This window comes from Notothenia rossii (assembly GCF_949606895.1).
Source record: "Notothenia rossii genome assembly, chromosome: 1".
NCBI classification, from domain to species: Eukaryota; Metazoa; Chordata; class Actinopteri; order Perciformes; family Nototheniidae; genus Notothenia; species Notothenia rossii.
In genome coordinates this window covers 42,698,142-42,723,955 of record NC_136912.1, presented here as the reverse complement: position 1 = coordinate 42,723,955, position 25,814 = coordinate 42,698,142, and the positions used below count along the sequence as shown (strand labels likewise).

The 25,814-nt window shown below is 40.5% G+C and overlaps 1 protein-coding gene across 1 annotated transcript in view; it reads left to right on the top strand.

The window, feature by feature from the left end:
• Positions 1 to 25,814, top strand: part of rptor (regulatory associated protein of MTOR, complex 1) — a 259,618-nt gene that overhangs the window by 126,499 nt on the left and 107,305 nt on the right. The window contains exons 5-7 of the mRNA XM_079649716.1: positions 3,980 to 4,138; positions 6,150 to 6,296; positions 23,911 to 24,086. Of these exons, the coding sequence (XP_079505842.1) occupies positions 3,980 to 4,138; positions 6,150 to 6,296; positions 23,911 to 24,086 (482 nt within the window). The remainder of the gene's footprint in view (positions 1 to 3,979; positions 4,139 to 6,149; positions 6,297 to 23,910; positions 24,087 to 25,814) is intronic.

The window sequence follows — 25,814 nt, the reverse complement described above, 5'->3', positions numbered from 1 at the left end:
CAACAACTATGTTGTTGCTTCTGTACCATGATTTTGTCACTCTAATTCAGTCATTCTAAAAGTAAGGAAAAAAAGTATCAACAATTGTATATGGTGGCAAATGGTGAACAAGTAAATAATATGATGAAATGTACGAAGGAAGACTGGTCCCCTGTTTAAAACAATTCCGGTTCTTCTTGCATTTGGGATAAAAATAAAGGGGGATATTTTCTTTGTTTGGACACTTTTTAATGGGTTTGGTTTTATTCCTACGATCAGATTTTGATTCGATGGGTACACTTTTCTCTCCCCTCAACATTGTTTAGATTACTTTTTTCTCGATTTTGTGAACGTTTTGTGAACATTTGGGCTTAACACATGTCTTCTGCTTTGATTCAAAGCAATTTGACAGGAGGCCGGCTGTTAGTGAGTTAACAGCCGGGCCTCGGTGAGTGTGTGTTTATGATTCAAACCGGGCTACAGGGTGCTTCTCTGTTACATAACCAGCTGAAACCTCTATGTCCATTCCACACACACACACACACACACACACGCACGCACGCACGCACGCACGCACACACACACACACACACGCGCACACGCACTATTAAATGAAATGATGATGATGAATGATCTAAAGCAGGGATGGGCAAAATTGATGGTGGTGGGGGCCACATAATTGATGTACTGGCCACCAGGGGGCCGCAGATTCACTTGGAACACACACACACACAAATTCCATGTGTTGTTGTTTGTAATTATTAACAAATATACTAAGTCTGACATCTTCATTGACATTTTACAATCAAAGGGAATATCCCCACAAAAATGGGAACATCCTCTAATAAGCTCACTAAACAGATATTAGTTCACATAAATGTTATTTCATTTTTACAAGTGGCATGTTTGTATTGAACAGGTTATTAAACAGTGGAATAAAACGATTTTAAACTATTGGAAAGCACGGAAAATGTGTGTGTATTGAGATTAACCATTAAGATGACATAAACATGAAGTCATGAACACTAACCCAGACATTAGTTATCTAACTTGAACCTAAAACACTTGTAGCCAGTCTCTGCATTCCCCTTATTCCACAATAAGGGGAATGTCAACACAGACACCTGTCAGCCCGCACTCTGCTGTTCCTCAGCGCCACTCCCCCTCCCTCCCGCTGAAATTATGAATGAAAAGCGTAGTAATCATAGATAACATGGTAGGGTCCGTGACAGTTTGTTTTCATCTGATTTCAAATAAATAAAGTCTTGGTTTTAAGAATATTAAACTTGTTTCGCCAAATTCAGATGATAAATACAACTTTTAAGCTTGTAAAGGCATAATTACAAGAGGCAACTTAACGTCACAGCATACATAACAACAGCAGGTGTTTCTTGTGAGGGTTTCCCCGGGAAACAAACACAATACACACAAATGCGTCACAGATTATTTTGCGGTATTTGAAATCATGTACGCAGCTCGCGACGTAACTAGGAGTCTAGTGGACGGTATCAGTACTACAAGTAAAACCATTTTATTTTTTTATTTTATTTTTTTTATATCAATTGTTTATAAATTAATCTGAGGGCTGCAAAAAGAGGAGGTGGGGGCCGCATGCGGCGTGGGGGCCGCCATTTGTCCACCCCTGATCTAAAGTGACAGAGAAAACAATTTGACAGCAGTGCCGCAACACAGTTGAAACCTCCTAAAACTTGGTTTGTGTTTGTTTGTATATTGTAGAATATGTGCTTCAAATGCACTCAAAAGGCACTGAACTGCCTCATTTGTAAAACAGTTTTATACAAGAGTTTTCCAAAACTGCTACAATATTATGTCATATTGTTTACCCTGCCTACTATCAACAGCTTGTTCAAAGTTCACACTTGGAAGTGTAAAGAATGCTTTTTTACCCACAATTTGCACTTGCTTATGTAGCTATCCTATAAATGCTCTCAGCTCTTTGGGTTTATGCTTGAAAGCTAAAATCGGTTTCAACACGTGAAAGGCTTTTCAAAAGGTTACGATTATATGTTGTTGTATCTTTCAAAGCACAGAGTCTTTCTTCAATGTTATATTGGAGCTTTGCAAACAAAATGTCTCCATCGAGTGTGCCAAATCCTTAGTCACTCCATAACTGAGTCACATACTTATTTTTGGGCTTCTCAAAACAGAAAGCACGAAATATCCCCAAAACTCAGCATACAAATACATTGCAACGATGTAATCCCTTGGGGAAATGTTTGAGGCAATGCCTTTTGTTCAATTGTATTGTTCCCAGTAATTACTTCATAAACATTGAACACCCTGTTTGTTCGTTGTTATAACATCATAGTTCTTCCTTGTTTTTGAACTTTTCGATGTATTAAGCTAAAGCTATAGAAAAAACTCTTCTTTGCCTCTTAACCACACGCAGGTCAACTTGAGATCACAAGCTGGTTTTTACTTCAACATCATACTGTACATGTTATTGCTGTGAGATATCAAACACATGACCATGATCTGAGTCTGCTGCATTCCCCTGTAAGAAAATGTGTCATTTTCTCCCCATTGTCAACCATATAAATGCCTGTAAAATGAGTAGTGTGTTTATGTAAGACCCGGCTGGATCACACAGACTCATTGCAGTCACTACTGCTCTCACAGAAAGCCTTGTGATGCACACATGAAGAAACAATATATAGGAAACATGGGGTGATCTACATCTACCCAGCCTAATGTGTCACATTCTGTAGTAGAACACGTCTTTGTTTTCTCACATGCACATCTTTTCCCCCATGGCTTTGTTTGCTATATGTTACATGCATTTTAAAACCACCAGTACCAGCAGTTTTTGCGTCATGTACCATAATGAATAGAGATGTAACGCATGGTCTGCCCTTCTCCCAGCATCCCTTAGGATTTGCAGGCATACTAACTGGCAAATTTGTTGTGTGATTTTGTTTTTCATTAAACCACAGCAATACATATTTACGAGGCATCTTTGTGGCTTGAGCTAAATGGCAACCTGTTAGAAAGAATGAAAAAGACTTTACATAATGTCAAGCTTGCAAGATATAGAAATAATTTACCATTATCTGTGGTTAAACAATAGCAATCATCTTATGTGCCGTGACTGTGATGCTATGGTTTTTCAACAGTTCCTTCTTAAGTTTTTAGTAAGAGATAATGTGCAATGAGCCGGTCATTCATGTGATGATCAGGATCCCAAGAGCAACGTACATTGAAATGATGGCAGTGCTGATGGAGGTTTTTTGTAAAAGTCTTTTCAAATTCTCTTTTCCATTACCAGACCACACCGTGTTCCTGTTAGTGTTTACTTCCTGTCTGTTTTCTTCTGTTGATTTCTCTGACGTCCAGCGCTCTTTTATTAACTTTCCTTCATTTGTTCTCTTTTTCTTTTCTTTACTGGTGATGGTTTAACCATCATGAATCGTAAATGTGTTTGTTTTCTCCCAAAAAATAAAAGTGAATATTCAAAAATGATCCCAAGGTCGAGATTGCTATCCACAGCTGACGTTAAAATGACTTCTTTCTGCGTATTGACTGCACATAGTCCCTTGATTTTCCTTATTAGCAGTCTGTTAGCAATAATAAACAACCTCTGACCAACCTTTGACCAATCAGAATTGAGTATTCAACTTAGCTTTGTAAAAAGCTGTGTTTTACAGTTAGATTAAAAATGATCAGCAATTAATCTATCAATCAAATTGTATTTATATAGCCCAAAGTCACAAACTACTCATTTATCTCAGGGGTGTGCAGCATTGGACACTTGTAAAACTCCAAAGAAAACCAAACAATGGGGAACAATTGAAGAAACCTCAGGGAGAGCAGCAGAGGAAGATCAAATATGATAACAACAAAGACAATCCAAATGACTTAAATGATATTGTGTTAATAAAATAAATGGATCATTGTTATTTCAACAATCTTTCAGGTGCCGCTTAAAAATATTGCAATAGATCATGCTAAAACCGTCCTCTCTTTCCTCATGTGTTTCCAGGCGCGTTACAAACAGAGCCTGGACCCCACAGTGGACGAGGTGAAGAAGCTGTGCACGTCGCTGAGACGCAACGCCAAAGAGGAGCGGGTCCTTTTCCACTACAACGGCCACGGGGTGCCGCGGCCCACCGTCAACGGAGAGATCTGGGTCTTCAATAAGGTAACACACACAAACGAGAGCAGTAGCCATTGACACCTAAAAACCCTACCTATCTGTTGCTGAGATCACAAGTGCAACTATAATGTGATTAAGGAAATAATCAAATGAAACGCTACTCTCATTAGTTTTACCCAGTTGTTAGTCATATAAGGAGTTCACATGGAGTGGGAACATCCGGCCTTATGTAATCATTTGTATTTGAAAGGAGCTTATGGCACTTGTAGTTACCTCACTAATGCATGGAGAGCTGTCAAATTATGAAACTATAAAAAGGTCAAATCTTACTATTTAGCAATGATTGGTCTGTTTGGGATTAACGGTGTGTTACAAGTTACAAAATAGGATCATGTGAGAACTTGGACAATTAATATGGTGAAATGACTTAACAATTAACATATCATTATCATATTGCAAGTTGAGAGACATTCGACTCCATTTGTTCATGGTTGTTCTGAGAATTTCGCTTTCCTGATCATATTAACATGTATTGCATTCAGCAGGTCATATCGTCATATTTTGTCCACTTTAATGCTACCGCCCAGGCTTTGGCTTTTTGAGATTGGAAGTCTTTCACATATTCCATGATGTATGATATTGTGATACATGATGTATGTCCCAGGTATTTGAAATCATTGACCAGTTTGAGAGGGGTTTGTGCCGTTGAGATGAAGTTGATGCAGTAAAGCCCCCCCACCACCACAGCAGCTAACTGCATCTGTGATGTTAGGGTTGGGACTTGCAAATCAGACATAACATCTTGAGTTTTTCATGTCCCTGTCCTATAAGTAAGCACCTACTCACAATGATGCACCGCCACTGTCTGGGCTTACCCTACCTCCATGTCCTCAGCACACCCCCGGGCCTGATGTCTTCTTCTCCTCCCTTTCCCTCCATATTTCCCAACTTTATACTTATACCCAGGGGTTAAATTGGGCCGGGGCTGTCCGGGGCTAAGCCCCGGCACATAGGATGATGCCCTGACATCATCATCCTCGCAAATTTCTCACATACAAAAAACTATATGTTAAAACTTTTTTCGTTCTTAATATAGACTATATTTAGTGTCGATATGTGTTGACTTTACTTTCAAATAGCAGATCTCTGTGACCGGATATAGTTTTTTGGCTTAGTGAACGTCTGTCTCTGCTCCGATCCGGAGTTGCATCCCGCAGCCCCCCCGCCCGGACTCCCGGAGTCTGCAGCGGAGCCGCGAAACCACGCGATCCGTCCTGTAACACGGAGCCCGTTTCCTAAACCAAGCTAAATGTATGTATGCGAGTGCATAAAGCTGAGTTCTGATCCGTCATAATAACATCGACTTTTGGTGATGATTAAATCGTTTACTGTGAAATGTACAGCATACTTTTGGCCATAATCTCGCAGCCCTATAACTGAGATTTCATAAAAAATGTTCTCTAGCAAGTGTGCAGAGTAATTATGATTTAAAATAGCAATTTGAAGGTTGGATATTTGTAAACATTTTTGTGTGTACATTAATAATTTAAGATCTAAATGAATTCAAATTAAGTAATTGCTATTTGTATTGTGTCATTTGGTGGCATCAATGTTTGCAATTGATACAGATAATGGAGCAGTTGCTTTAGGGCCTCATATACAGTATAGCCCTTAAGGTAAAATCATGAGATCTTCGACCCCCCCCCCCCCCCACCCCCACCCTTCCAAACAGAATTTAACCCCTGCTTATAGCTATATAATGTAATCAGTAGGGGAGGGATTTGATGTTTCAGCAGTGGTGAAGAATGTCATTTTCCATTAGGTAACGGGTATAACACCTTTTATAGCACTGTGGTTATTGGATTTATTTTATACTCATTGGCTCCCTCATCATCCTCTCTCACTCTCCCTTATTATAACTTCAACTGTTTCTCTCCCGCTAAGCTCACACTCTTCATCAAACACATGACTAGTTAATAATTAAACACAGATCTATAAAAGTGAGTTTTCAGCAATAACACCATTCCTCATGTTCCTCTTTTTTGTTCTCCATCAGAACTACACCCAGTACATCCCACTGTCCATCTACGACCTGCAGACGTGGATGGGGAGCCCGTCCATTTTCGTCTATGACTGCTCCAACGCAGGGATCATCGTCAAGTCCTTTAAACAGTTCGCCCTGCAGAGAGAGCAGGAGCTGGAGGTGGGCAGCACACACACACGCACGCACGCACACGCACACATGCACGCACACATGCACACACACATGCATGCACACACACACACACACACACACACACACACACACACACACACACACACACACACACACACACACACACACACACACACACACACACACACACACACACACACACACACACACACACACACACACACACACACACACACATACATACACACATGTGCACACACACACACACACACACACACACACACACACACACACACACACACACACACACACACACACACACACACACACACACACACACACACACACACACACACACTGGTTTACAACATGTCACTGAACAGCAGCCATGAATTAGTACAGGGGTTGTAATTGGAAAAATAAAGATTAGGTGAATCATAAAACACACACATCGCGCGTAAGGCAAACAGCGGGAATTAAACCGCTGGTATTTATGACTTATTAATGAATAGTCAGAGATTTTTCACCTGCAAACACAACGCGGACACATGTACGCTCGTATTATATTTACGAAGCAGACCCAAGTGGTGTCAGTCATGGCGTGTCGAGTCATGGTTCTCCGCTCTCGGAAAATCCTTCCGTGCAGTGATCCAGCCAATCAAACGGGCAGCTGGCTCTAAATCATTGAGTTTTGGTTTAGTCTTGGGAGTACACAAACACACACTCGCAGATACACACCTCCACCAGCCACAGTGCCTTCAACACTTCATCTTTTTATTACGTTTTCTCTCGCTTTCTCTCTCCAGGCTACGGCATTTGATGTGAATACCTAATGAGACGGCTCTGTCATTCATCTAAATTATTCATGCAGAAGTTTCAGCCAGACTGTAGATTAGCTGGAAAACGAGGGAGAGAGGAAGGGGCTGACAGTACTGAGCTTGGAGACTGGAGGTAGAGCGAGAGTAAGGAGGAGATGGTGTGAACGCTGTGTTACCCGTTACAGTGAGAGGTGAAGGCAGCAGCCAAACGGCTGAGTCGCTGCAGTATTTGACAGTGTCGGTGCTTCCTCTCCTGCTCTTCTTCTCTTGTTTTGTTGTGCAGAGGTCACGTAGGGGCTGCACCATCCACGATAAAATCACTGCTTTGTTTTTGCTAAATATCATCAAATATCATCGTTATCTGGTTTCAGGAAATTGAATTGATTAATGTTTATTCTGCAACATTATTTATTGACGTTCTTTCATTAATTATATTTCACTGGTTATGTGAAATGGCTGCACAATTTTGAAACTAATTGCGATTATATGGAATGATATTGCAATTACGATATGATTTGTGATAATATAGGGAACGAAACAATCTTATACAATATCAATGAATAATGTTTTACTGTGTGATCTATATCAAACAAGTACTTTTTGTGTGGGAGAGAAACTCCCTCTGTAGGGAACACAGGGATTTTAGACTTTGCAGACCATTTACATGCACACAAACCTATATGACACACTAAAGGAAGGGTAACACTCAAAAAGGCTCTAGGTTCTTACCTAGAGGTGGCAGAACATAGGAAGGACTTGGGTAGAATAACTTTGAATCGTTGCTATGCTTCAGAGTTTTGACACATTGACCATTTTTAAAAGCAACGCGTTCACAATTTTAAAATTAAAACTACATTCAAATATACATGCAGTACTTTTGGCCAAAGTACTGCATGTTGAAAGTGAACTACCCCCTAACCTTTTCCCTGGAGCGTGTACTTTGACACAAATAGTAGGAGTAGCGAGTATACAGTAGGTAGGTGGTTTCAAATGGGCCCAAGCTGAGGAGGTGATGGTCATTTTTTTGTAACAGGTTGTTGAAGTGTTACTTAGTAATGGGCCACTGTCTGTTGTCAGTTAAATAACTGTAGTCTATCCTAAGCCATAAGGCCTGGGAGTAAAGATGGTGAAGTATCTCTGTGTAAGCATCGAGTTTAGAAGACCTCAAAAATAGGTTTTTGGCAATAACTGAATATTTATGAGAATCATACACAATCTCTATTGATATTTTGAATGGACATGGATCTTAACTGCAACGAGTTTTCATTATGACCAGCAGAAAGTTTGTCTCAAATCTGTGTGTGTGTGTAAAATGCAAACCACAAACAGATAATTGAGATCAAAAAATGAGTTTTTGATTTACAAACAAACATTTGATTCACAAATGTCAGTTTGGAAGTTGTCACTACTAAGTTATCATTAACTTGAAATCAATTTATACATTTTGAGTTGTTTTGCAGGTGTTTTACATTTACAGATTAAAACATTTCCACAGCAATTGTCGATCAGTTCACACAAATAACGGCACAAATCTACCTCTTTCCCTCATCACTGCACAAGAAATGTACATGAAGGTTGGACCTCGAAGCTTCGAGTGTTTTGGGAGGGAAATAAACGGAAGAAGTCCCCTGCTTGAACTTTGCATAACCTCCATAAGCAATTATATTTGTTCTTATACTCGAGTGCCTGCCCTTCTCACAGGAAGTGTATAATGGGTAAAGGTAATGGAAGATAAAGAGAGAGGCGCTGACTTCCGGATACTTTTTAATAATGCAGGAGATGATCCAAGCAGGGAGTCCCCACCTCACCCACGCTTCCCGCACGCGCACACGCACACGCACACACACACACACACACACACACACACACACACACACACACACACACACACACACACACACACACACACACACACACACACACACACACACACACACACACACACACACACACACACACACACACACACACATATATTAGCTGTGTCCCAATTCAGCGGCCGTATCCTCCTGAGGACCCAGCTTTGGTCCTCCGCGGACTGCGAAATGAGACGGTCTACGGAGCATGTCCTTGTACGTCACCGGCAGTTACCCCTACATTTTGCCGCCCCCGTCACCTAGCAACCAGCTGCAGTCACAAGTGCCGGTAATAATTTCTGACACTAAGTAAAATATTTTCAAATTGTTTTCAAAACTGTTTTCAAAACTGTTCAATATGGAGTCATATCTAGCTGTACTGATTTTGGTGTTATATAATATGTTTAAATTATTTTCCCGAGGTCGCAACAAACCCCCGTGAAGAGGGCTTCATTCTCCCCGCGCATCTGGATAAATTGCGCAGTCTGCTCCTTGCTCCCTATCAAAACTAAATTGTAGTAAGATTTGTATAACAAAAGCAGTTAAATAAATACATTAGCTTTATAATGAATCCCAACAATATGAAAACCAAACAGGGTTTAGAAATATTTTCACTTCATATTATTTTATGTATGTAATATAAAGAAGACATCTCCAATTGCCCGTATATTTAAATACACAAATTAAATACGTTTACTTTTCTTTCATGTCGTTTACTATTTGGGTGAGTACATTTAAAAACGAATCCAGCTGAAACCGTTGTAGCCGTTGATGGGACGTTACAAGCCATATCTTTTTTTTAAAACTCATTCGTCACCGTCACCCGTTGCATCCTGGGATATGGTAGACCGCGGAGTGTACATCAGATGTATCCCTCTAAATCTGGGGAAAGAAGGCTGCATTTGCGGGCCGCATTCGGAGGAATCTTGTTTTTTTTTTAAATTGGGACAGCCTTCGTTTGGCGGAAGTGACGTATGCGGTCTCCGAATGCATCCTCAGGAGGATGCGGCCGCTGAATTGGGACACAGCTACAGTCATTTGTAAGCACTGGCAGACACACATGCACACGATTCCCACAGCACGACAGGCCTGATCGCTACAGGGACTATATTTGTTTGTTGATTCAGAAGATTTAAGATTAAAAGGATATGAAAGAGGAGGATGATGGCATGATATGACAAGAGGAGGAGGAAGAGATGGAGGAGGAGGTGGTATTTTTGCACTCCTCCGCTGCACCATACCAACCACCTCCTACAGTTGTGTGTAGATGACGCTCTGAGTGCTCTGTTATAGGGCCACCTGCTTCCTTTTAAATATCTCATCACTTACTGCCTGCACTCAGCAAACATGCTCACTGCATTAGCCGCGGGGCTAAAGATATTTGTGTGTGTGTGCCCTGCATCATTCATTTATGACACGCCGGACGGTGTGTGCGAGGTTTGTTTGTGTGCATGTTGTGGGTTAGATGTTAGCGTTTCCAGGATGCTCACATTAAGCCTCCTTCTATCATCTTAATAAATAATTAATGCGACTGGCTTTAAAATGTATTGCTGGACTAGAGTTGCATTTTGGGAGGATGTGCGTGTGAAGGCGTGACTGTGCTCCTGCTGTGATCACGTGTCTTTACATCTGAATCCCCTCCCTGTAGGATTACATCAATTAGCGTCACTCTTTAAAGGGGGAAAAAACGGAATTCTGAGCATTTATATTGTCGCCTGATATTCCCCCTGGAAGAGAAAGAAAGGGAAGCTGTCTTGGTGATTTTCATGGTAATTTACGAGATTACAGTATGCTAATGTGATAATTACAGGAGATGCTCGGCATTAATCAGCTTCGGCTGGCAATGCTTATTGTCAGGATTACTGCGGCACGCCGGCACCTCCAGATTCCGACAGTTCTCCTCAGGTTGACACATGGAGAGGCCTCTGAAAACGCTTTGTTGGTGATGTCTGCCTCTGAGAGCGCGTCGACTTCTCCTCATTAGACCCAGAAGAGGAATGTTGTTCTAGGAAAGATTGGCACAGATCCATCCGCACGACTCCCACTCACGCCTGTGAGCGTTTCAAAGAGAAATAAAATATGTATGTTGATAAAAAAAATAAAAAAAGGAAACGCATGCACAGTTACACACTTTATCACACGCCCCGATTAATTAAGACTATTCTTCTGTATTTTTAATATCATTATTTATTCATGTGTGTGCGGAGCTTGTTATAGAGTGCTCCTGTAAATACATAATGTCTAACAGAGAGATCTGAGCCTCAGCTGCTGCCGCCTTTTCCCTCCACTTATTATAGAGTCAGCTAATGAGTTATTGGACTAGCAGAGGGCAGGGAGGCAGTGCAGTATGTACAAGAGCAGGGAGGCATTACATCAATCTACAGTTCCTCATCACAAGGCATTTCCTGCAGTTTGATTATTTTAACTGGAAACCGGATTGAGCATTTGAATGGGGTCATGGCGGTCTTATCTATACAAACTGACTTTACTTTCTGTTGCTTTTTTCCAAGTCCTACAGTTAAGAAGCATATTTTTCAGTTTTGTTTCCCGGGCAGCCTTGTTGGATATATCGTTGTGTTTGTAAGACGAAGGCGTCCCCTCAGTGCTTTACTCCAGTAATGTGGTTTTACCCCAGCTTGCATCAGATACTCAGCTGCAGCACGCAGTAAGCTGTGAGAAGAGTTTCCCTTCAGGAGTTATGCTGTTACTGCTGGGTGTGTGGTTTTGTCTACTGCTGTGGTTTTCAACTTTTAACAATTATCTAGCCCCCAGCTTAGGATAACTAATTAGTCGATCAACAGAAAAATAATCGCAAACTGTTAGAATAACTGACAAAAAAAAAATTCTGAAAATTGTTTTTTCTGTCTCACAAATGTTGAGCTTTTCTGCTTTTATACCATATCAAAGTCAATATGTTTGCATATTTGGAGACATTTAAAGACATCACTTTAGAGTTTGGAGTGTCTGGGAAAGCCAGTTGACTGTCTCTGCTTTACTGTATATGAAATAACTTATGTTGTGTATGTCTACACATACTTATATAATTGATGGTGTCCTTTTTACAGTGTGAGGGCTTTCAGTGTCCTCTACAGTCGGTGCCAGACAGTTGTTTCCCTCTGTCCCTCTGCTCAGCCTGTATGCATGTAGCCCCAGAAGTGTTTGCAAACACAGAAAGAGTTTTAGCACTTCCCACTGCGCTAAACAGCTGTTCAGGGTCTCTGCAGCTCTTCAACAGGTCTCTGTAACAGCTCGCAATTAACCGCCGTGCTTTTCTTCAGTAAGCTAGGCTAGTAGTATATGATCATAGTATTCTTATACATCCAGCACAAATGTTTCAGAGCAAAATTCAATTGGGAAAATAAGTATTGAAGACAAGTTGCACATTTTCCAGCTCAAATAATTCAAGAAAGATCAATAAAAGATTACCAAATTGCTCTCTCACTCTCATATTGAGTCCAGTTAAGGTTTAATTTAAGAACGCCCGTATAATTTAAATTGTATTTTATGACAGGTAGCCGACTTTGTTCTCAGATCATCAACTTTTACTAGAACAAAGTAGTGTAGGTGGGCTGCTGCTAAAAACTACAGCCTAATAATCTATCAGAAGCTTAAACTAGAGACCCAGACACAAAACTGAAAGTATTTTTAATCCATACATCTAGAATTAAGAGATACAAATATGTACAACCTTAAAAAAAACCTTACACTAACTAAATAACCTTAAACTAAAGTAATACACATTAACAAATACATTTGTAGTGCCTCTAAAACCAACCAGCTGCTACAATAACCCCCCCCAAAAACATCTCAATCTCTAACGGCCCTTCCACACACAGACATGAAAAAAATCTTTCAAAGCTTCGCCCATTCACTTGAATGGGGTGACGTAGAAGATTTTTAATCTTCGCCAAACTGCATTGTGGGGAGCGGAGCATGGCTTTGCAAGCATCGTGAGCATCAAAAGTTCAGCAATGTTCAACTTTTGATGCTCCCGATACTTTCGAAGCTGGCATTAGCCAATCAAATCCCGTTTATGCAAATCCCGCCAGTACAAGCGCTAGCCAATCAAACCGCGTGTATGCAGATCTTTTCCATATGTCATAAAATGGAGGATAAATTAATCATCGCTGTAGGAAATGTCCCGGTCCTTTACGACTGCTCTCTGTTCACCTACCGGGACCTAAACCGGAGGAACCAGGCATGGAGGGAGGTGGCAGAGATAGTTGGTGAAACTGGTGGGTTTTCACCTGTTTGGGGAGTTTATATCCAGTTTACTTCCAGTTTTTAACATTGAATGGACAGCTAGTAATGTAGCATAACATATAATATATATATTAATATAATAATAATAATATATATAATATAATATATAATAAGTATAAGCATAATATATAATGTATAGTATAACATATAATACATGGACAGCTAGCAAGCATAGACAGTATATTTAGTCTTGCTACCCTTGCTACAAAACCGGCATCCATTTTGGCAATAGTGGAGAAGAAGCGGCTTTTTTTTTGCTTTGTATGCCGGGGGCAGACGGGAGATTCCTGCGAGATTCCTGATTGGTTGTTGGTCGCCTTGGGCGCGTGAAATCGCCAAGCTTCAGAAACGCCCAGCATCAAGATTTTTCAAGATTTTTTTCATGCCTGTGTGTGGACGGGCCGTAACTGCCTGCAGCGGTGCATGAAACTGAGTGTCCAGATAGGTAACAGCCACAATGCTGTGTGACCCAAGCCAAGCTCTTTGTCTTGCTTTCCATCTGCTCAAGTGAGGAGGGTTACATTTGATTATATTTTTCTTAGGTGGCACTTTCATCCAAAGCGGCTTACAGGAAGTGCGGTGCAGATAAAAAGTAATAAAATAAATGTTCTCTCAACATGCCAAACCTATAGTGCATTGCCTTGTGTCCAAAAAATTATAAATGCCACGTACAGAAGGGAGTTTTTTTTATATTAGTAACTCAGGCTTGCTTAAAGGGCCTCTGTTTAGTATTTTGGCTGTCTATGAAGAGAAAATGGAAAACAAGCATTCTTAATTATGTTTTTATTCGTGTTTAATCATCTGAAACTACGAATTGTGTTTTTGTGTCTTCATAATGAACACTTTTCAACTATACAGGGAGTTCACTATGTTGTACTTTTGCATACTTGCATTTGGAAACAGACATCTGTAAATCAATGAATAAGACATTTTGTGGTAAATCAACTACCCAGGATAGATCGATAATTCGATCTTGGTGACACTGCTGTGATGCAGCAGTTTGGATGCGGGGCTTGGTGAAACGCAAGTGTGCATTCTCTATTGGCTTAGAATTTCAGAGGTTCCGGATATTTTTATACTCACAAGTCAGGCAATTTTGGCTTCATGCACCAATTAGCAACTTTCATAGCAATGAACAGGGCCTCTAGAGACACTTTGGCTTTGTTACTTTAATCACATTGTAGTTCTCCCAAATGCTTATAATGGTTCATAAAGTAGTGTTACGGTGTAGATTGCCTCTGACTAACGGGACCTATAGACCAGACTAATAACGAGCGTTGGGAGAGCGAAGAGGCTGCCAGTGTTCCGGCACTGTTGGGGTTGTTAAGAAAGGGTTGGGGTTGCAGTTGGGGGGGTCGCAACTTGGTCAAGGACAACCCGGCCGTGCCAGTAGTAGAGCTTATCGAGCTACCAGTCAACACTCCATATTTTTGATCCGATCGGGACTTGAACTGCTGACCATTCAGTTCCCAAGGCACGTCCCTACAGACTGAGCTTCTGTAAGTATACCTTTAACGTGGACCAGCTTTCCTAATAATAAAAAGCGCTTCCTCGGAGTTATGAAATAAAAAAAAGAAAGAAAAGATAACTATGAAAATCTCCACTTTTATCAAAAATAATGGTTTCTTGTGTTTCTTGGAATAATAGACTGTTTTAAAGAAAGAGGCAATACAAGCAATGCTATTACTCTAATCTCTCTCCCTAATCTGTTTATAAATGATATATGCAAGAATAAGTGCAGTCAGTGATCTTAAAGGGAAGTCTTGGATTGCTGCCTTTATCATTAAAGTGTACTTACCAAAAGACACTCCATATCGAACTCCTAGAAAACAAATCTATAGTACAACAGCACAATGATCTCCAAATATAACTCATCATATTCATCCCTCCTCCATTTTTCACATTTGCAAGTATTGACTGAGCCGCCGCTCTGTGTGGAAATAACCACTCATTCTGTTTTAAGAATAGACAAGAGGCTTTACCACTAAAGACCGCCTGCTAAAGGGGGAAGCAAGAGGAACATTTCCTCACTGGGATCGATAAAACATAACATTATCATAATGTTCTCAAAATGTGTCAGGCTGAGCGTCAGTTATTCGTTTTTTTTGTGAAAGAACAAGGTGGCAGACGTGCAAAAACTTTAATTTGTATTTTCTGAAATCACATCTTCCTACTGTTTTAATGCACCAGATAGAACATCCCTTAAAAACAACTCTCATTACTTATTCCATGATGCTCATAACTGTACCAGAAAGGTGTTTAACTCTTATTGAGATTTCAATTTGAAATGGTTTTCAATTTTCTACGTGGTAAACACAACACAACGGCTTATACGTGGAGAAAAACATCTCCGTTCATAGTAAACACTTTCAAATGAGAATGAGCTCACCCTGGGAACAATTTATACATTCCTGTTCTCAGTGAAGACTGTTGCCTGAAGTGCTCAAATGAATATCAGATTTGTCTTTGTAGAAAAGTTTCTGAGTGTGATGATTTGATGACAAATCTGAGAAGCACAAACAGCTTGGGGAAATGATGACAACAGCTAGAGCAGGATGGTGTAGGTGTAGCAGGGGGATGATGCCTTCACCTGTTGCCTTATGGGACATGTGCACACTGAGACTCAAGATGAGTTTTTACTCCAAGTGTGGAGGTCTTCTTTCTACTCCGACCTCTTTCTCTTTCAGTCTGTCCTGAACTTGTGTTCAAATGTCTTATCTGGTCTCGAGTTCATCATTCTGTCTTCTTCTGTTGTCCTCTCACCTTGCACCCATTGCAGTGTCTAAAGTCCAACTTCCTCCAACAGTGGTGCAGTGATTACATATTTTTGTAGGGCCACCTTGAAGTTAGCATGGCAAGGGCTCCTTCAACAAAAAGCAATGGGATTTTCCCAGTGGATTTCCATATATTGCAGAATACACATTCATGATAATGCCACGTTTTGTTCGGCAGGATAAACTCCACATATCACCACCTTTATGATTTATAAAGCCTAAATCCTTCCCATGGCTGCTCATAAACAACAAGCTAAAGGTGGCGGATGTTTGGCATAATGACGTTCAGTAGTCTCATTTAGCCACTAATTAGCAGCTGCCGTACTTTGACGTAGTACTACAGATGGAGCACTGAATTTCGGACTCCAGCTTACAGCTTCCTGCCTACCACCAGCCAAAGACCAGTATAGAGGAATGTTAAGCCCTCCCACTATTTTCCAAGAGGGCGTTGCCAGATTTTCAATTTCAGGTTTTAACCAGGAGATGGCGCTTCATTCACAAATACAGAAAGACAAGTTTCATGGACTTTCAGTTGTGTTTTGAAGAGCATTTGAACACATCAATATTTTAGATGAACTAAAGTATATCTAATCTTGTAATTCAATAATATATAGTCTTTATATATTAAATAATTATAATGTAAATGTTTACATTGCACTTCTTTATTTGTTATGCTCATACTTTAACCTTTACAATCGTTTGCTTTAATATGCAGTATATATATATATATATATTTTTTTTTTGTGTCTTCCTCCTGCTCCCTTTCGGACACATACTGTATGATTTATTATTATTATTAATATGAAGATATTATTAAGATAAGATAAGATGTTACTTTATTGATTGAACATTTTAGTTTAGATTGTGCTGTCCCACGGTAATTCAGAAGGCTCACAGGTCACATTCCGACCATTATTTAAAACAATAGGTGCTTTCACACCGTCTACAGTTTGATTTGTATAGAGGGAGCTCTGTCAGTTTTCGAATTACCCATTTGCTTTCGGGGAGCCCTATTTTTCAGAGCACATCCTGCTACTAAATATGTCACACGCACGCTCTGTTGACTGGCGCAGCAGCGCGGATGCGATCAATTGCTATAAAAACACTCTTTTACTAATACAGACGGTGTCACTATGCCGGCGGATGTGGCCGTTGTTGAAGCCTCTTCAGGCTCCGCATCGGCAGGCCTCTCCCTCGGTGTGGAGCTGTCAAGCTCGACCCTAACGCCACTTACAGCCGGCCAACTAAAAGTTGTTTTCCGTTTACGTTGTCATTTTTAGACTCCTTCGCTTCTTTGCTTGTGAATCCAAAAGCTGTGACGCTCGGCTGTTTTCGTTTTGCCATATTTTTTTATTACACAGCCAGAGTTAAAAAATATATCAATATGAACATTTCAAATACCGCGCCGGCATCACCGCCATAACCATAGCAACGTAAGTAAGAAGGCAGCGCCGCCACGTACAGATGGCAACACCCAGACATATTCACAAATATAAAACAAATATTCAGAAACTGTAATGAACAATAACTATTATTTATTTCAAGAACTGTTATTTACAGAAACTCAACATTTCTAATCTGTGTGACACAAATATGCTCCCCCTAGCTCCCCCCCATTTCGAACAGTGTCTGTGGCTGAATGGCCAGCGATTAGGTGTGGCGCATTTATCATAGGTGATCAGAGCTAACTGCCTGCCGTCAGATTTCATTTAAAAAACAGATCTGATTTTAAGACTATTTCTGCACTCATAAAGAATGATAAGAATAAGAATAATGCGTATTGAACTGGTTTAATTAATTAGTGAGTTTATTTAACACTAGAACCGCCAATCGGGTCAATTTGTGTGATGTGTGTTGTGTGTGTGCAATGTAACTTTTTTTCAATAAAAATATTAAAGTCTCCCAGTCCGTGACTTTTCCTGAAAGTGTGTTATGTAGCACCCTATGTTGTTAAAAATTGCATTCTAATAGCGGGATTTGACGGGTTTAGGTAGGCCTATACAAAAACCTCTGGCGGTTCTAGTGTTAAGGTAATTAGGTACAGTAGAAGCCCTTTTTTATCAGTAACGAATTTAGCAGTTGAACATAAAAGTCAACTAACTGAGGGTCACTTGCAATGACAGTGTTGTGTCTAACTGTAAGCTTGTCACTCAGAGTAACCTACCGTTAATTTAGCTGCTGGAGAAGAAAGATCAAGGGGGGAGGGGGGGACAGAGCTGTGGTTGATGGGCCATTAGTTGTGTAAATACACAGCTGAGAGCTGCCGTTTCATTCAGACTGTTTAAAAAACTGTAACAACGGACTATTTTTCTTAGCGGATGCATGTCAATTTAAATCAATACAACTATTTTTTAAATCAATAAAAACATTTTCTAAATTCATAAAAGCATTTCAATTAATATTGGGAGTCATATCGTTACTTTGTTGAGAATGTGGCCGTGTAATAAGCGGGATAATTTGCAGCGACTTGTTCCTTATGGGGAAAATAACACCCGTCATGTGTGTGTAGAGGTGTGTGTGGTTAAAACACTTTCATGAAGTGAAGGAATTTCCTTCTATAAAACAGCTGTGGGCAGCAGTGAGTGTCACGGACATGAATTCATAGATCAAGGCAGACTGGTGCACACACTCTCCTGTCCTGCCAGGCGACACGCCCGTTCTAAGCCGTGTCCCTCACTCCTCACATCCCAAGCATTCCCGAAAAGTGTATTATGTTGTTACATCTCAGATGTTATGTTTCAGTTGTGCCCTGTCTATGTTCAGTGATGCAAACTTGTCACCTTTCGGCGAAATTCGCCGTTTTGAATCCAAAATAAGTCGTTTGTGTAATTCATGTAGATCTGCAATACAAATATTTTTTGGGTATGGGGGGGGCTGGGACCCGGAGTAATCTGCGGCCGTGAGCTGTTATGTGCCATCATGACACGCATGGTGTTCTTTTTTTATATATTATAATGAAGTACGAGCTGTGTGCTCGAGTCTTCCTGCCTGTCGGCTCTGCTCATGGATGTATAATAAGGCTCTGCTGCTCCGAGATGATGGTCTAGCTTCAGCAGCTACATTACCTACGTTCGTTAATATTAACTGTGCGTCCGGAGTCACTGTGGCACAGACTGGACCGCTGGTGAACAGCTGTTAGAACGGGCCGTTCAGGTGTTCAGAGCAGAGCTCCCTGTCGGAGCGGCAGAGCATGATGTGAACTGAAAAGTTTTTCTGTGGCAATATTATTTAAGGAATCGTTGAGCTAGCTAGCTATACATCGTCACTATCTGCTAACGTTAGCTTTAGCCTTCTATTTCTAATATTTTTTTTCATAGGCTATAAACAGAGGTGGTATAAGTATATATATATTGTACTTGAGTAAAAGTAGAAGTACTCAGATCTTGTACTTGAGTAAAAGTAGAAGTACTCAGATCTTGTACTAGAGTAAAAGTAGAAGTACTCAAATCTTGTACTTGAGTAAAAGTAGAAGCACACAGATCTTGTACTAGAGTAGAAGTACTCAAATCTTGTACTTGAGTAAAAGTAGAAGTACTCAGATCTTGTACTTGAGTAAAAGTAATAGTCCCAGAGTGTAGGAATACTCTGTTACAGTAAAAGTCCTGCATTCAAAAGGTTCCTCAAGTAAAAGTAGAAAAGTATTATCATCAAAATATAGTGAAAGTAGCGATAGTAAAAGTAGTCATTGTGCAGGTTGGTCCATTTCAGAATAATAGATATGATATGTTTTATAATGATTGATCATGAAAGTGTTCTCAAAGCTGGTAAAGGTGCAGCTAGTTTGAATGACTTTGTATACTGCAGGGTAGCTTGTGGATTTACTCCAGGTGGAACTAAAGTCTGATTTAACACTTGATTATATTTCACTTAATTAATCCAGATCTGTGAAGTAACTAAAGGTATTAAATACATGTAGTGGAGTCAAAGTACACCATGTACCTCTGAACTGTAGTGGAGTAGAAGAACAAAGTAGCAAAACATTGAAATACTTAAATAAAGTACAAGTATCTCAAAATTGTGCCCAAGTATAGTACTTGTTGAGTTTATGAACTTAGTTACTTTACACCATGTGGCTATAAAGATAAAAAGACTTAAGCCTTGCACAGAGGCCTGAAAATACATTTTCAAAATGCTCAACAGTGCTGCCAAAATTATAAACTGACTGCTCCACAATTTGAAATAAATGCTTTTATATATTTCTATTATGTGACTCTTTGGCGTTTCTGTTATTATTAACACTGCTGCTTTAGTTGTTCTGACTGCTAAAATCCTCTGTCATTCCGTGGGGTGGGGGAGCCGGGGGCTCGGATCCTTGTCACCTTTTTCATACCTGATGAGTTTGCATCCCTGTATGTTAAAAAGCCTCAGTCACCTTAATTCATGTAATAAAAACATCTCAGGTCAGTAACACTCAAAGCTAAATGTGCATTACCATGTTCAGCTATGTTACTATTTATAATGTTATTGTTGTTACATCAGAAGATGTACATATTGAAATGATTTCTTAACTTACAGTAGGCTATTTTTTACAATGTGTGTTGGAAGGATTTATTAAATTACAATGAATATTGTCATTGTTGAAGGCTTTTAGAGAAGGGTGAACTATAAGCCTGAATTACATAACATTTTATACCTAAAAACATAAAAGCCACAATAAATAAATCACAATTATTCTAATTATTTTTAACAACATGGTGATGTTCTGTAAATGATTACATGTCTCTTATTTAGCACAGTAGTATGATATCCGTGACATATGGATCTTAACAAAGTTCCGCTGTACATCCAGCATACTGTATCTCACTTTATTTCACATGAGCTCCAGTGTGGAACCCCACTGCACCCCCTGGTGGATCAATGATCCATTGCAGCTGGCTTCATTATAATTACATTTATCTATCACAGGGGCGGTCTCAAGTCAAGCTGGAGGTTTTCCCTTGAGCGAGGGCAGATCACGTACCAATCACGGCCCTCGCGTTTCAAATTGTCTGAAATGAATCGTTACATCTGTAAATGTGAAAAATATCTTCAGTTTGTGGTAACCTGAGATCTTATTATATGCATCTATCTATACGGCGCTGATCTAACCAAAATCCTGTTAAACAATGACAGAACCAGAAGTGGTCAAATGCAAACTTCTTTTGGGGACTCATTCTTGCACTACTCTATAGAGTGGCGACGTCACGCCCATCTACTTCTGGTCCATGGGACCTTATTTCTGAAAAATTATGTATTGAATGTCAATGGAGAGAGAAAACGTATCTTTCGATCCCGTTTGAATTGTGCCACGAATTACACATGATGTTTGTCAATCTTAAAAAATAATTTCCATTCCTCCATAACTGATGTCACAATTGTTTTCCTCCGCTAAATATAAGAGATAGCTAAGATAAGATAACTTTAACAAGATGCCTGTGTGCTTAGTACCAGGTTGTTATCATACCAGCAATGGGTCTTGCTCGTTCTTTTGCTTCCCGTCTGATGAAAGGACCAGGAGTGGCTGGATCAAGTTAGCTACCTAGCTAGTAGCAAGCACGTTAGTTAGCATTACAGTCTTAGCCTTGTCATTTGTATTAGCCTTAAAGTCCTTATCTTACATTAAAAACTTTTTTTGGCAGTTGATTTCTGGGGGGTGTATGCAACAGATAGTCAATGTATGTTTCTTTATTTCATACTGAATAATATGTAAAAAACGGAAAAATATTAGGTCCAATAAAAAAACTTTTCTTCTGGAAGCAGGCCATTTCGTGACGTCACGTGTGGTTCCCGGCTGCCGCTGTCTGGCTCCCGCAGCCAGCGAGAGTTCACAACGAAAAATGGCGTCAAATATTGTTGATGTTTACGCATCAGAAAAAGCTAATAGCGCGGGTATTTGGCACAATTTGACAGAACAATTATTTGGTGTGGACGATGCGAGCAGTGACGATGAATCTGAACGATCTCTGCCGCCTTTTACACCAGAAATAAGAGGCCTAGAACCGTATAGGTTCGAGCCAGCAAAACGCGAATGTGCACCACCGGCCTCAGCTGAAAACATGGAAGTCACTCCGCTCCCATTTCTCCCGTAAAACCTTCTCTTCGGGAACAAATGAACGGTAAAACCATCCCGATTGGTGTTGCTACACCCGCCAACGACACACCTCTTCACCATGATCCGGAAAAAACAAGACAAACTCGGAGATAAACACTGATACACAAAGTTGACATGCGGCTATACCAGCAATGCTACACTGTGTGATGCTGGGACGGGTTGAACTCACCAGGATTCGCGGAACCACACGTGACGTCACGACACAGCACCAAGCAGCGGCAAGTTTGAATCCAGACTTTTCTGGATACCTCTGAATTTGACCCATTTTCCCGATATTAACAAGTGATTTACAGCAAATAGGAAACGATATTCGATCTATATCACGTGTTACTGGAATAAGACCCAACAAGTTAATGCATTTTGAAACAGTTCTATGATCTTTCAGCTACAGTAAATTACGCAAGATAAGGACTTTAACATGAAGTAACATTAAGTAACCCAAAATGTTAAACAGTAAGAGTAGTATTCATATTTTGTGAACCCTTTGAAGAGTACTGTCACACCGGTGTGATCATTCTATAATACACCATTTAAACCCGGGGGAGAAACGCTAACGCTACATTAGCATCGGCGATCTGTTCTACTTCATGCTATCTGCACAAATGGTTGACATTAAACATTAAAAAGATCAGGCAGTTCAGAGAGAATCAAAGGAAGGCAGGCAGCTTTGTATGACATTCTTCTGGACGTATTTCATTGTGAGGGTAGTCAATCCCTTGTTTAGCAAGACAGTAGTTACGACCATCTTGGTGACGTGTGTTGTTGTGAGAGTCTGCGAGACCAGAGATGTAGCTCATTAAGCGTTTCACACAAACAAATGTGTTACTTCACAGTTTTACGACATATTTTTATTTTTTTGACTGGCAAAATTATCTTTTAAATTGACAAACATCATATGTGTAATCCGTGGCACAATTCAAATGGGATCGAAAGATAATCTTTCTCTCCCCATTGACTTCAATACATAATTTTTCCGAAATAAGGTCCCATGGAGCTCCCCCAGAAGGGGAGGGACTTCGCCATTCTATAGCCACGATGCACAATGTTGTGGCACAATGTTATGACTATTCTTATTTTTTTGTTATATCTAATACACTCCCAGAGCAAACAAGAGAAAAGCAATCTGCACGGTAGAGGGGAACCACATCCACATTTTGCTCAAACACATAAATGTGTTTGAGCAAATGGGATGTCACAAAGGGAAGTGTTGGTTGGCTCTGACAGACTTAAAAAGTGTCCACAAACAAGTTTCCCTTCTTTAAAGTCTCCTTGTTTGTCCCACAGCTCCTCTTCCCTCTGATCCCTCTGTCATTTATTCCCATGACCAAATGTCAGGATCTAGAGGACTGAAAACACTGATTATGGATAGTTACCTTATACAACCCCACTTCAAACAAATCTGAAATATCCCTTTAAAGTTTTGGTCTGAAAACCAGATTCATAGTGAGATCACTTTCTGTGATTGCTGCAGTTTTAAAAGAACAGCTGATATTTCAACCCTTATTCTTTTACATGGACATATTTTGAGTAATAGCTCAGTCTGAAGGGACTTAACTTGGGTTGCTGGTTCCAGTCCCAGAATGGACCAAGTACACAGAGTACACTGGTACTTTTATAGGCCAGTTCACCAAGGCACCAGACCCCCATACTGCTCCCAGGGCTGTATAATAGCTGCCCACTGCTACTAATACTACGATGGGGTAAATGCAGAGACTTATTTTTACTGCGAGTACAATGCTGTGTCCATGATGATTTGAACAGGAATGCATTCATTCATTTAACCTAGGGATCATTCCTTAGTGTGACTCAGGTGGTAACTGTCATGTTTTCTGTGTTCAGGTGGCAGCCATCAACCCCAGCCACCCGCTGGCCCAGATGCCCCTGCCTCCCTCCATGAAGAACTGCATCCAGCTGGCGGCCTGCGAGGCCAGCGAGCTGCTACCCATGAACCCTGACCTCCCAGCCGACCTCTTCACCTCCTGCCTCACCACGCCCATCAAGATCGCCCTCCGATGGTAACGTTATCTCCAACTCTTTCCCTTCTCTCTGCAGCACAGTTTATCACTAAGCATTTACATTTCAAACATTCCAGATGGTACATTCACGATATGGCGTTACATTTATGCTGAAGTAAGGAAGAGCTGGGGTTTTTGTCACCCAACTGTTAGAATGTAAGCAGTGTTTTCCAATAATGAGCCTAAACAGGCTTTAAACAGCGAGAGGAGGAACTGGTTATGGTCTCTCTCAGTGGGTAAGACATTTTGAAAGAAAGTTTTCAATATGGATCATTTGAATAACTTTTATCCCCACGGTCCCTTCAGTCCTGCTGTGGCTAGCCTATCCTGAATTAATATCTCTCAACCAAAAATACTTCCACAGAGGAACATTGAAAGGCTATCCCATATATAATGAACTTATTTTTTAAGTTGGAATACTCTTTATTTTACCGTTGTGGATTAATGATCTGCTTGATAATGCTATATTTCTCTGTAGCTTCATACATAAACACACATTTCCCCCTTCACACCAGTACCGGCCTGCTTCTTAAGGCCCTTACACACCGAGACAATTTTCCGCGTCGATAGATGTCAGGCTGTCGATGAGCGTCGTGTCGCCCTACTCAGATTGGTGTGTACTGCACCGTCGTGTCTTTTCAGCCGTGCCGACATTTTCTGCCGCCGATTCGACATGTTGAATCGGTAGGCTGTCGGCAAAATAATCACTCTTATTGGCTGTTCAGCTTAGCGAATCAGTGCATGAGAAGCAAAACGGAAGTGAGGGACCAAAACAAACTATTAAGAAGGCAAATCTGAGATTTCATTTAACTCCAGCTCTCGACACAGGTTCGGGAAAACCCCATGAGCTTCTCGCTGTAGAGTGAAAATGGAACGCACACGCTATTTGTTGTTTGTTTATATCACGCAGTCTGTTCTTCTTCTCTCGGTGTATCACGCAGTCTGTCTTCCGGTTGTTGCCTCTTTTGAATGTCGAATACACACTACCGGCGCCTGCTGGTAAGGAGAGTTATTGCCACTCACGCATGCGCAGTTCGGCCAAGCAGCACGTCTTTGCGGTGTGTTCCAGTGCGAAATATGGCCAAGACTCAGGAGACGTGAGGCGACGTTCCGTTGGGACGTGTTCTTTGGTGTCAGTTTGGTGTGTAGACACTTTTTAGGGCAGGGGTCACCAGCCTTTTTTAGGGTGAGGGCTACTTTAAAAAAATAAAACAAGTCGGGGGCTACTTTTACTCCTCTTTTTTTGTTTTTTGCAGTGTATATATTTAGCACATTTGAACATTATTATGCTTACCTTTAACCTTTGTGTGCTGTTTGGGTCTGTGGGACCCGTTTTCAGTGTTTACTAAAAGAACATGTATTCAATTAAATTATTTTAACCTGCTTTATTTGGGGGTGGACCTCAATTCCTCTAGGGGGGTCCTCACCTCCCCTAGGGGGGTCCGGGGGATTGCTCGCTAGGGAAGATGTTTTTTTAAATGTTGAAGTTAAATGCATCAATCTGGTGCACTTTGAGCACAAAATAAATTGATGGATACATCTCTCAACACTCATGAAAGGGAGCTGTATACTTTTCAATAATCCGAACATCTTTAGAATGTGATCACAGCAAATAACACATCATTTAAACTTGTTTATTCTGATATTATGTTACGTTACCTAGTTAGCATTCTTTCTTTTTATTTATGCATATTTTACTAGTCACTCCCCTTTTAAACCGTTTTTTGT